General features: G+C 41.6%; 1 protein-coding gene across 2 annotated transcripts in view; it reads right to left on the bottom strand.

Moving 5' to 3' along the window:
* Positions 1-804: 804 nt before the first annotated feature.
* Positions 805-12,500, bottom strand: part of SREBP (Sterol regulatory element binding protein) — a 12,360-nt gene continuing 664 nt past the window's right edge. Inside the window, exons 2-15 of one of the 2 annotated variants that reach the window (XM_043038038.2) lie at positions 10,456-10,715; positions 9,521-10,270; positions 8,033-8,275; positions 7,506-7,716; positions 6,850-7,031; positions 6,480-6,661; positions 5,835-5,998; positions 5,404-5,680; positions 4,992-5,172; positions 4,487-4,644; positions 4,045-4,168; positions 2,710-2,874; positions 2,230-2,365; positions 805-1,702 (exon numbers count right to left, since the gene is read on the bottom strand). In XM_043038038.2, the coding sequence (XP_042893972.1) occupies positions 1,482-1,702; positions 2,230-2,365; positions 2,710-2,874; positions 4,045-4,168; positions 4,487-4,644; positions 4,992-5,172; positions 5,404-5,680; positions 5,835-5,998; positions 6,480-6,661; positions 6,850-7,031; positions 7,506-7,716; positions 8,033-8,275; positions 9,521-10,270; positions 10,456-10,715 (3,254 nt within the window). In that variant the 3' untranslated portion in view covers positions 805-1,481. The remainder of the gene's footprint in view (positions 1,703-2,229; positions 2,366-2,709; positions 2,875-4,044; positions 4,169-4,486; positions 4,645-4,991; positions 5,173-5,403; positions 5,681-5,834; positions 5,999-6,479; positions 6,662-6,849; positions 7,032-7,505; positions 7,717-8,032; positions 8,276-9,520; positions 10,271-10,455; positions 10,716-12,500) is intronic. The other variant, XM_043038047.2, reaches the window with a different exon arrangement.

Genomic DNA, 12,500 nt, shown 5'->3' with positions numbered 1-12,500 from the left:
ACTCAGTCTCATCTATACCTTTTTTCTTCTACATTAATAGAATGTTCTTACATGTAGGAAAAGGAAAATCCATTGTTATAAATAAAAAATCAGTAACTGAACAAATTTATAATAGGCTTAAAGACTACATCAAACATTCACTTTTTCTTAATTTTTTTCTTTTTTTTTCAATTAATTCCATCATGTGAATATATATAATCTTTTATTAAGTAACAAGGGATAATTATTAAGGAGAAAAGATGGTGTGTCTCTCTGAATTTTCTTCAAAAGATGGAAATAGAAAAATGCAGAGGAGTGAAGGAGTGAAGGAGAGAAGGACAGAAGGAGAGAAGGAGAGGAGTGAGAAGAGCAGAGAGTAAAGAGGAGAGAGGAGTGAGAAGAGGAGTAGAGAGTAGAGAGTAGAGAGGGATGTGGGATGAGGGGTGAGAGGTGAGGGGTGAGGGGTGAGGGGTGAGGAGTGAGGAGTGAGGAGTGAGGAGAAGTGAGGAGAGAGTAGAGAGGAGTGAGGAATGAGGAGAGAGGAGTGAGAAGAGAGGAAGAGTGAGGAAAGGAGAAAGGAAAAAAAGAGAGGAGAGAGGAGAGGAGTAGAGACCAGAAAAATGCAGACAAAGTTGAAGGAAGAAAGGAGTAATGAATAAAGAGGGTAATGGATTGAGATATTGATAAAAAAAAATAAATAAATAAATAATCATCTCTTTTCCTCAATTTAGTTGAATTTTTCTTCTCTTTTTATCTTCTTTTCATACAATTTTCCTATGATCATATTTTAGAATTTTTTGTTTATCTTTGAAGGATTTGAAAAACTTTTTGATATCACAATCAAAATATCTATTTATACTCATTATATACATACATTGTCATATGTAAAACAGGTACAAAAAATCCAAAGTAGGAAACAATAATCTCTTTGGCCCTAAAATATGAAAAATAAAGTGTCAATGTGTAGACGACCTTAACCCCTAAAGGACGCCACATCTCAAGATCTGGCAGAGAAATCCACTAAACAATAACTTACATCTACTCTCTTTCAATCCTCACATAAAATGAGTTGAATATTTTGAATCTACAGATCAAAATCAACATTACGATTGAAAATAATACAAACATTATCTGGGTCCATGTGGAGTATCAGTTTGGTCAGCTGAATTTTTCACTTGAATTTAGCATGGGAGTCCTTTAGGAGTTAAAAATAAAAGCCATCGAATGAACAACACACATTGACTTTCTATCTTTAAATAAGTCGGAAAATAACTTAGCGTAAAACAGATTCTAATCACCATGGTAACTGGTCAGATTATAACAGGAGCCCTCACTCTGACTTAAATCCCCTCTCCCCCCTCCCCCCATCCCTACTCTTAAAAGTAATAAAAACCCAAGCCACCCCCCCATCCCACCCACTATAGTCCATCCCCCCAAAACAATAATTGTACGAAAACAAAAAGTACATCTATGTACAAAAAGAAAATCATAACAGGCAGCTCCTAGCAATAGGACGAAACTCCCGTCCCTAGACTCTTCATCAGGGTATAGCAGTCCTGCAGCCTCCTCTTGTCTCCGATTTTTTCTAGGGTCTTGGCAGCTTCGGCGAGCATCCCCGCCCGTTCGCCGGGGGAGGCCAGCAGCTGGGACGGGAGGTGTCGGCAAGCCAGCATGAGGGCCGTGGCATGCTCCCTTTCGCCAGCTATTTTGCCCAGCTTTTTTTCTGTGGGGGAGGAAGGTGCACGTATAAACGACAAAAGACTAAGAGTAGAATCTACAGAAGGCCTCTCTCTATTCTGATAGGCTTTCTCATAAGAAAACAAGACAAGCTAAGAATCAAGATGCCTTCTCTGGCTATTTTTATGAGCTTATGTTCTGTTTGATGGGAAGGAAATAGCTGTGTGAATAATGGTTCAAATGAAAGGTTGAATGGCCATGTGACTGATCAAGGACAACCATAGAATCAAGACATGTTCTCTTGTTATTTCACCAAGATAATTCTCTGCGGGGTAGATGAGCAAGGGTAAGGTGTTAACAAAAGCCATCTTATTTTCTTAATGTTGAAAAAGAAAAGTCTATGTGATCAAAATCCCACAACTCGAATTTCATTCTCAAAAAAAAAAAAAAAATTACAAGTAAAATCCTTTGAAATATATAGATTAACTCAAAACCCTCCAAGAAGCAAGATAGTCCTTCAAGGAATATATAACAAGGTTACTAAAAAATACTCAATCCCATGCCAAGACTCACCCTTCCCACAGATGACCGAGGGTTTGTTGTATCTGTGCCGCAGTGATCGGTCCAGGAGCTGCTGTGTTCTCGCTGGTGATGCTCCTGCCATCATTCGCAAAGTGGCTTCATGGAGGAATACTCTTGCTAGAACTCCCTGGGGGGAAAAATGAAATTGGATTAAACCTTTTGTAAAATTGAGGGACGATTCAACACCTTGACAAAAATGTCAACAACAAAAAAAAATAGAAATATCCAATATCTGTGCATTCAAGTGGACCAATAAAACTCATTGGTTTGTCCTTTTTCCATGTGCAGCTCTGAACTTACACATCCATTATGTGATTCTTTATTTCTTTATCTTGAAAAAGAGTAATCAATTTTCAATATTTAGACATGGCAAGCAACATAAAATCTCTTGCTCTTCTTCTTAAGCTAAAACTGCTTTCATATTCCACACAACTTCTACCAAATTGAAAAAAAATTGAGCACAAGTCTTACAGGTATGTGTTGCACCAGCTTCCTCAGCAGGGCCAGGTCATGCTGGAATCCTTGCAACATGTGCGCCGGAGCAACAGTGAGTGTGTCGCAGTCCGTGGTGGACTCATCCTCCCACACGACTGTCCGCACACCCAAGAGCCAATCCACGACTATGAGCTGGACACTCTGTCAAGGTGAAGGATAAGAGGAGGTTAACATGAGTTTCATTCATAATGTTGTTTATTGCTCTTATGAAGCACAATGCAAAAAATTGCATTACATTAAAAAAAAAGAGATAACTAGCATGTAAATATTGACTGGAAGGCAGATTGGCCTCAAGTGGCCAATGGAGATATCTTTAAGCAATACACTTTAAAGCAAGAAAAGCCCCATAGTACAAAACATTTTTATTCAAAAACACCTTGACTTTAAATTTTAAAAGAAAAAACATTTTGATTCGGAAAACATCTTAGCTCTCTCTCTACACAGACACTGTTGGGTAAAATTTCTGGGAAGGCAAGACCAAACTCAAGGGAACCACAAACCATAGTAACTATGCATTCTCCTTTTTCTGAAGCAGGTGCCAACCTTCGAGGAGCGCAATGCAGGAGCACTGCAAGATCGAACACTCTGCAATGCAACTACAATGCATCCTCGCAGGCGGCTTTTGAGGAAAAGCTGCCACAGGATTTGCCAGCTTTCACAATCTCTTACCTCTTACCTTCATTCTCTTCGCATTATTGTTTCTTATCTTTCAGATTAATTACCTCTTCATTATGATCTATTACTTGTGCTTCATTATCTCAATAACTAGCTTATAATCTTAACTCTCTTACCAAATACAGCCTTAAATCTCCTACCTATTACAACCTTACACCCCATGTCTACAGCAACTTTAAATCTCAAACCTTTTGTAAACTCGAATCTTTAGCTCAATGCTACCATAAATCTGTGAATCTATTTTACACACACCTCAAAAACAGACCTTGTTAATCCTTAATCACCAATAGTCTTCTTCGTTCCTTATTCTCAACTCATAATCAGTTTACCTGGAGTCAGGTAGCAGGGTCTTCCCCCAGCCTTACATATGGCTTCTAATAACCCACTACAGTATATATTTACACATCTCATTTACCCTGTTACCAGACAAAAATTAAGACCACAAAACAGAATCCTAATTTTTGAAAAACATTGAATGAGGACATAGTTGGCCATGTATAAAAGGATATAAATGAGACTGAATGTAGTAGTTCTGATGACGGGATAATCTGAAACGCTTGCGTTGTAGCAACTATTCAGTCTCATTTATACCCTTTTATACAAGTCATAATGAACTCTGTTCATAGTTGGCCATACCTGAATCATGGAACTGGAGTGTTTATAGGTGGCTTGGTGGATCGAATCGCTGAGTGCTGATCCGGCTCTTTCGCACAGTCTCAAGGTCGATGAGGGAGAGCTGTTGCCAAGCTGGCGACGAGCCCTGGCAAAAATGTTTATGATTGAATTATCAAATAGGTATGTAAAAATAGAGAAATTCCAAATATACATGGAAGAAAACCATAAATCCTGTTCAGTAATGTTAAAAGTCTATTCATGAGGACCTATCTACCTACTGATGCATAGATTCAATTAATACTGACTATAATATTGAAACCAATGAAATATCATTAATAGCTAAAACTCTAGACAATATCAGGAAATCCTCGTATGATAAAAAGATCTCATTATTATAGAACACAAAAAATCTTTTCCCACAACACACAAGGGCTTTTCTCCCTGACTCACACTTCCCACTCACCTGACAGCATACAGCACAGCCATAGGCAAGGGGTCATCAGAGGCCTTGAGTACCTCTGGGACATTCTCCAGGGTCGAGTACAGGGCCTCAGCCTGCTCATCTTCACCCAGCAGCCAGTGGGCCACAACACCGCAGAAAGCTCCCCACCAAGAGGAAACCTGGAAAAAGAAGAATTTAATTAATTTAAACCTCAAGAGCAGAAACCTGGAATAATAATGAAAAAGGAATACATTTTAAATCAAAATCTCCACTCATTTCAAGTGTAAATTAGAGGGAAGTTGGTAAAGAGCTAACTGATCTTGCAACCAAGCCAACAGAAGTAAGGAAATAAAGGCATTGCCTAAAAAGAGACCTCCCTCAAGTGGGGGAAGGGGGGAAAAAAAAGAAAGAAAAAAGTAGATGAGATAAAGACACCAACCCTTAACCTTCCTTTAAAAAAGAAAAAAAATCTATAAGAGAAACATGAAAGAGAAAAAGAAAGAAGCCTCTTCTGCATCCCACTCACCTCATCCCTCAGTGACAGACCAAAGGAAGTGCCAGGGCTGCTGTACGTCTCGTTGAGCTGATGGATGTAGTCAAGCACATCTGAGGTCTTAGTGCGTCTGTGTGCATTCTCTTCGCAAACATCATCTGCTCGGTTGCCAGGGTTCATGAGTGTTGAAATGGCACGTTCTAATAGGTGCTCCCTGGAATGTTTAGAAAAAATAAGGGTGAGAGCTTTAGTCACTCCACACAGAATGTTGCATATACAAATATATTATTGATTGGAAGAAAAACCTACGATTGTTAACACCACTACAGTCACTAGGTCTTATACCATACTTTCTTTTCCATTCCTTATCATGTTGCCTTCACATAAATATTCAGACTTTACAGGAACACAACTCTGTTGTAAACACAAAAAGTCATTCTCTTACCGGTAGAGAACGAGGAGGTAAGCCATGGGGTCAGCCTTGTCCGTGAGCTGGCTGAACATGGAGGATCGGTGCGCATTGTATGACCACTTGTGCGAGACAAAGAAACGGTTGCCAGAGGGGGTGAAGAGCCACTGCAGGGAGGAGTTACCATGGCTCTCCTTGTGGCTCTTCCTCTTAGCCTGCGCCAGAAACATGCGCGAGTAGAGGCGCCAACGCTCTGGCAGGGACTCCTTGGAACGCAGGGCGGCCATTACCAACATCTCAGCCATCTCTCCCTCTGATTAAGAAAAAAGAAATAAAAATAGAGTGGTTCTTCCAATATTTCTCTGACCTCATCCAACATTGTATAGCTACAAAAATTACCTCGTTAACAGCAAAACAGAATCAAATTCTGTTTCAAGAGTCTCAACAGTCAACAACTCGGACCTCACCTGCGACACCACCACACTCGCCCAGGTTGATCGACGTCAGAGCCAAGTAGAGGCCCAACAAGTGCGATGAATCTTGCATGTGTCCCATGAGGTGCAGCTTGTGCAGAAGGTGGTACACATACGAGCACTCGCGGACACACTCCTGGATCTCTTCACGGATCGACCTGTTAACCAAACAAATATACATTGTCATCGTTTCCCTAATAATTGCAACGGATTAACAAAATATATAATTGAACGGATTAACAAAATATATAATTGAACAGATTAACAAAATATATAATTGAAGGGATTAACAAAATTTATAAAGTCAATTCTCTTGCTCACTGCCTGAGGGCAGCTTATAATTTCACACATCCGAGGATAAGAATGTGTATCAGAATCAATCTCTGGAACTTATTACTCAAGGGAAACATGCATAATATCCAAAGAAAACTTTCACAATAACTAGCTTGAATATTTAATTCCCAAAGAAACCAATAATTATTGACAACTTAAACCTATAAAAACAACCTCTAAAAAAAAATGGAAAAAAAAACTAGTAGTAATTACACAGTGCTTCCAGATCTTTGGAAGTTGATTCATGACCATAGATTCTAGCAAAGCCCAGACACCAAACCTCTCTCTAGCCTTCAAGAAACTTACTGTTCGAGGAAGATCCCGCCGGCATGCTTGGCCAGCCAACGCCCCAGGTACAGGCGTTGGAGGCCCTGTCGTGTGATCTGCCACATGACGGAGCAAACCTTCTCAAAGAGGGTGCTCGGCAAGGGCCGGCCGATCGCGCTCAGGGCCATGCTGTATTGATGGCAAGCATTGCTGTAATTGCCCTGTGGAAGGAAAACAAATATCACCTTTTTGTCTTCAAATAATTCAATTTTTTTGTAACTTGCACACAAGGATGCAAATAGTAAATAAATATATCAAAAACTATTTATATAATTGCTTCCATACAAATAGTCACAGACAGACAGACAGATACACATACACATACACATGCACATACACAACAAAATACCTTAGCTAAGCAGAGATCAGCCTGTTTGCGGTGTCGCCAGAAGCTCTCAGACACAGCAGACTTTCTCCTCATTATGGGCTCACCATACACAAAGATGCGCACAAGGAACACACTTATGATGACGAAGTTAACCAGCCACACCATCAAAGAGGAGTACATTATGTGTTGGAATGAGAACGTGCCTGAAACAAGTAACAAGAAATATTAACTTGTTGATAAATGAATTTATAAATATAATCTTTATAAAAAATCTTGATAAAAAATTTACAGCAGAAGTTCCCATGTAGGATAACAAAAGACACTTGTGACATTAACCCATCCCCGACGGGGGAATTCTAGCCTTGAATGTCCAAATGCCGGGGCGTTCGAATTATTAGGCCTAAATCAATTGAATGGCTGGCACAATACTGTGCTGCCCGGCAACTGGGCTTTTGAATGCGCGGTACACATGCTGTACCACCCGTCCTGTGTGGGTTAAGTCAATACATCCACATTTAATGTTTTGGTATTTTGATTTGAGTGACCTCAATTTAATTAAAGTTGACCTTTCTACAGACTTGAATCTGATAATAAGCAGGAGTGGGCTTATCCATACAGCTAAGCCTTCAATAAAAATACTTAAAAATAGTTTCCTGGAAAAACACGAGATTCTTTACCTTCGTCCGATTCGTTGTCAAACAAAATGTTCCTCCCAGGTACTTCTCCAAAGGAGTCGGCAAAGGCAGGCATGCGTCGCTTGGAGATGAAGCTCATGGGGTTGAAGGCCAGCACCGCAAGCATCATCATGCATAGCATCATGCGTGAGCCGTCCGCCATGGAGCGTGCCATGGGAATGTACGAAGGGCTGCTCCTAGGTGAGGGAATCGGCTGCAAGAGATCAAATCAAATTTGAGTGCACTGATAAGAATAAACTTTTAAAAACTATACAAGCTACAACTAAAAATATTTATCCTAAAAATGAGACCAACATTACCACATTAGGGATATCTCAATCTTGTCAGCAATAACCAACCTAAGAAGAAACACAACATAATGATAGCAACAACTATAAACAACTCAAGATAACCTTAATTAGATTCAACATTTCAGAAACCCTAAAGGCCAACCAGACCCCTAACAACTGACCAATCCCCAATCCCTTAAAAAATCTTCCCACCCCATTTCCAAAAACTATAAAAAGTACCTCTTCCTTTACTTCCAGCTTTGTCGTAGAGGGTGAGGGAGGCAGAGAGCTGTCTGACAGAGGTGAGCGTGCAGGCGAAGAGCTGTCTGAGGGAGGCGGTGTGTAGGGCCCAAGGAGGTCGGTGATTTTCTGGTTGCCATCGCGCATTCGGTAGGTGTTGAGCTCAGTGCGCAGCCTATTGTTCTGGGTCTGCAGGTAGCGGATGTAGTCAATGGCCTTCTTCAGAATCTGGGACTTGTGGAGCTGTGTGAATGGGACAATAAAAGGTTGAATGCTAAGATCCTAATAAAAGATAAAAATATTCATAAAATGCTTTCAAATTAAATTTGTACAGACAAAAGTTAAATGTCAACAGTAATTGATTCCACAAAATGGATGTATAACTGCACTAGTCTTGAAATACAGGAATTACAACTTAAAAGGAAATAGAGAAGAGAAGATGCAGATTAATTTTCCCAACACTTTTTTTTAGAGATCTAAATAGATCTATATCTTTACTTCTACCATTCTGCCTTATATAAACATGTATTTCAAAATCCCCATACTTCTGTTAGTCTTTCAAAATACAAAATTTTGATACTAGTATTAATCAGAGCCTTGAAACTTATTAACCCATTAACTACGGGGCCAATTTGGCTGCGCCTAGTCATCTCGTCAGGGTGTATTGACTGAGAACTGGACTAGCCGCCCAGAGTATTTGTACACAGACACAGTGACCAGTCGCTACACGTCCTGTCATCTAGCATGAATGACTGAAAAAGCCATGAAGTGACATTCAAGTCACCCAGTGGGAAGGACAGCCAAGCCACAGCGTGAATGTCACATCATCTGTCATTAAGCGGCTAAAAATACACTCACTTAACACAAGCACAATATGTATGCACCCTCAGAGAATACAACAAAGAGTAAAACATGAAAGGAGTTAAGTAGAGTGAGTGAAACTTGTAGCATTTTTGTAGCTGTTCTGGCAGGGGGCCAAAACTGAACCGGTGTATGTATCCTTGACAATTCATTTTCATGCCAAGTGGGGTATCCTGAGCACTCTATTTATATCTAACAAATTCTACTATAACTGCAAATACAATTTCTTTAACTCTTTTTTTTTTTTAATGGATACAAAGTTCAGGCTAAATCACCATCCAATTATGATTTGACTCATAATATTAAATAATGTGGTAGTGACATTGTCAATCAAACATCTTGAAAATTTCTAATCAAGGAAGCAACCCTCAAAACTAACATCATCTCCAATGACATCTGGTGAATCACACTGTAAAAAAAATATCCCTTTAACATACCCTCTCAAATGCACCCTGTCAAACACCCTGCAAAGGACTCCCAACCTCTCAAATACACCCGATCACACAGCATGTGAAATAACACTATTATACACATAACTATATCATAACACCTTGTCGAAAATACCTCTGTCCACACACATCCTATCCACTAGCACCCCTTTATGCAGCCCATGCAAACCAGCCTCACCTTGGCCTCCTCTCCAGCCACGAGGTTCTTGAGCTCTAGAATCTTGTCGTTGATGGAGCAGCGGTAACGTTTCTCGATGGCATTGTGGGAATTGCGCTTCTCACCCTTCTGCGGCACGATCATAGGCTTAACTCCAGCACTGACAACACGGGCAAGGGGTAGCCGCTCTGAATCCAGCACGACCGGAATGCCCGTCACAACTGTGGTGGTGTCCAGGCCTTGCAAAGGGGTAGCAATGGTGGCCAGCGTGGAGGTGCCTGCCTTGTATAGCACTGTGTGGGGCACCGTGATGCACTGCCCAGCTGAGGTGGTGGTGGTGGTCTCTGTCTTGGGCAGGACCAGCTGTTGAATCAGCGTGGGCTGCTGTACCACTTGTGTCACACCAGTTGTGACCACCCGCTTGGTCAGCTGTGGCGGGATGCTGGTTATCTGTTGTACGTGCTGCTGCTGCACCTGGACTGTCTGTGGCTGCAACTGGCTCGTTACAGTTGTCTGCTGTTGCTGTTTGGCCTGCTGGATGGCTGTGGTCTGCTGTGAGAGCAAATGTTGCAGCTGTGGTGTTTGAGCCAGCCCACTACTGGTGACCAGAGTCTGAGGAACACTGACCAGAGTGCTTGGCTCCACACGAGGAGCTACCTGTGCTACCTGTCGCACCTGTGGGACTCCTGTCACCAGCTGAGCTTGCTGCTGCAGTGTCTGCTGGGGCTGTGGCACAGGCTGCTGTTGTTGCTGAGGTGCAACCTTTATTATCTGTAAACAGCAAAAAACAATTTCAATATGTACAACCAAAAAAAGTTCTTATAGAGGCACTTTCTTATCATAAAAGTAGAACCAAGTTATATTACTCCAGAGAACATATGAACACAAAACTATACTATAAACAAATGATCCATGGTTGCAACAAAAGCAGCAACAGCCCCCCAATAAACACGCACCTGATACCCACTATTAGCCAGCATCCCTTCACTACCGTTCAACATGGGCGAAGCATTGTTGATGCTGGTGTTCTGACCCACGTTCATGGCTGAATGTGTGGGTGTTGAGGTGTTACTGGGGTTGCCCCCAGGGAGCTGGTGAGGGGGAAGCACCACGCCTCCCAGGCCTCCCTGAAGGACATCGCCCTCAGGCCAGTCTAAGCCCAGGTCTTTGATGTCCTCCAAGTCCAAGTCAGGCCAGTTCATCTGCTTCAGGATGTCTGGAAGGAACCGCCACATTAAAAACTTATTGTGGTTTAACTACTAAATAAATAAGTGCATCAGAGAGAGAGAGAGAGAGAGAGAGAGAGAGAGAGAGAGAGAGAGAGAGAGAGAGAGAGAGAGAGAGAGAGAGAGAGAGAGAGAGAGAGAGAGAGAGAGAGAGAGAGAGAGAGAGAGAGAGAGAGAGAGAGAGAGAGAGAGACTCCAACATATTCTAAACTAAAAGCAGCTGTTGCTGCTGTTACTACTATCACTATCATTACTATTACAACCACTACCACTATCATTACCAACACTACCACTATAAATGCTGGCACAACTTCACTACCACAACATTCTGACACACCACCACTACTCCTAAGGGACAAAAGCCATTACACATTACACCCTTCAGTGAACCCAGAATATCAAATGTCGGAGAAACTGGTTGCATGGGATACCTTTACGCGCACCATGTCATCGTTAACTATTGGCCAGATGACTCCTCCTAACGGCAATGCAATCATCACCATTGGGTTACTGTGCTCCTCTAGGGTTGCAAGTGACTCTTCAAATGCAACAATGTGATTGAAACCTATGGGAGTGTATTTTTCTTTTTCTTTTCTTTTTTTTTGCACAAAGTGACACAGGATATGATAGGAATTGAAAATACATTGCATAACACTGGCCAATTATTTTTTCAAAAAATGATACACAAATAGCGATCAGTTATTTTACACACTTTAGGACAGCCGGCAAGTGGGTAAAAAGTACTAATTGCACTGCTTATGCCTTTTGCATAATTAACCCTCTCTGGACGGGTGGTACACTATGGTACTGCGCATTCTAGGCCCGTTCAGTGGGTTACGCCATATGGCGTCGTTTATTTAACTGATTTAGGCATATGCGTTCGAGAGCTCCGGCATTGTAACATGTAAGGCTGGAATGCCCCCGTCATGACTGGGTTAACTTGTGGCAAGAATGCAGTATCAAATTTCACTTAGTCTTTATTCAGGATAAAGGGGAAAAAAAAATCCATGACCAGACATATCATTTTAGCTGTACAAAAATAACTTCCTCATTACTGCCAATCATTGTTCCTAATTGTATAGGCTACCTTTAAAGTTTCTTATTAAAAACTGTGGACACAAAGATGGAGGAAATGAGTGGATTTTTGTACAAGAGAGTTATGGTTCTATGTACATAATCTGTACTGAGGAGAAACTCATCTTCGGTCAGTCAAATGCAGTATGTTTGGGTTGGGCTTTAGTGCTAGTGTACCCTTTCACTCCTTTATTAAACCACACCAACAATCAGGTAGGCCAGCAGGCAGACATGCTTAGACAGACCGACAGACAGTCCGACCGACAGACCGACAGACCGACAGACCGACAGACAGACAGACCGACAGACCGACAGACCGACAGACCGACAGACCGACAGACAGACAGACAGACAGACAGACAGACAGACAGACAGACAGACAGACAGACAGACAGACAGACAGACAGACAGACAGACAGACAGACAGACAGACAGACAGACAGACAGACAGACAGACAGACAGACAGACAGACAGACAGACAGACAGTCAGTCAAGATTATAATTCCATACAACATATATAAAATATATATGTGTGTGTGTGTGTGTGTGTGTGTGTGTGTGTGTGTGTGTGTGTGTGTGTGTGTGTGTGTGTGTGTGTGTGTGTGTGTGTGTGTGTGTGTGTGTGTGTGTGTGTGTGTGTGTGTGTGTGTGTGTGTGTGTGTGTGTGTGTGTGTGTGTGTGTGTGTGTGTGTGTGTGTGT

This window comes from Penaeus japonicus, unplaced genomic scaffold (genome assembly GCF_977035675.1).
Source record: "Penaeus japonicus unplaced genomic scaffold, GWHDUDI00000001_assembly GWHDUDI00000013, whole genome shotgun sequence".
Lineage (NCBI taxonomy): Eukaryota > Metazoa > Arthropoda > Malacostraca > Decapoda > Penaeidae > Penaeus > Penaeus japonicus.
Note: the sequence above shows the minus strand (reverse complement) of the source record. Positions and strands in the feature narration are given on the sequence as shown.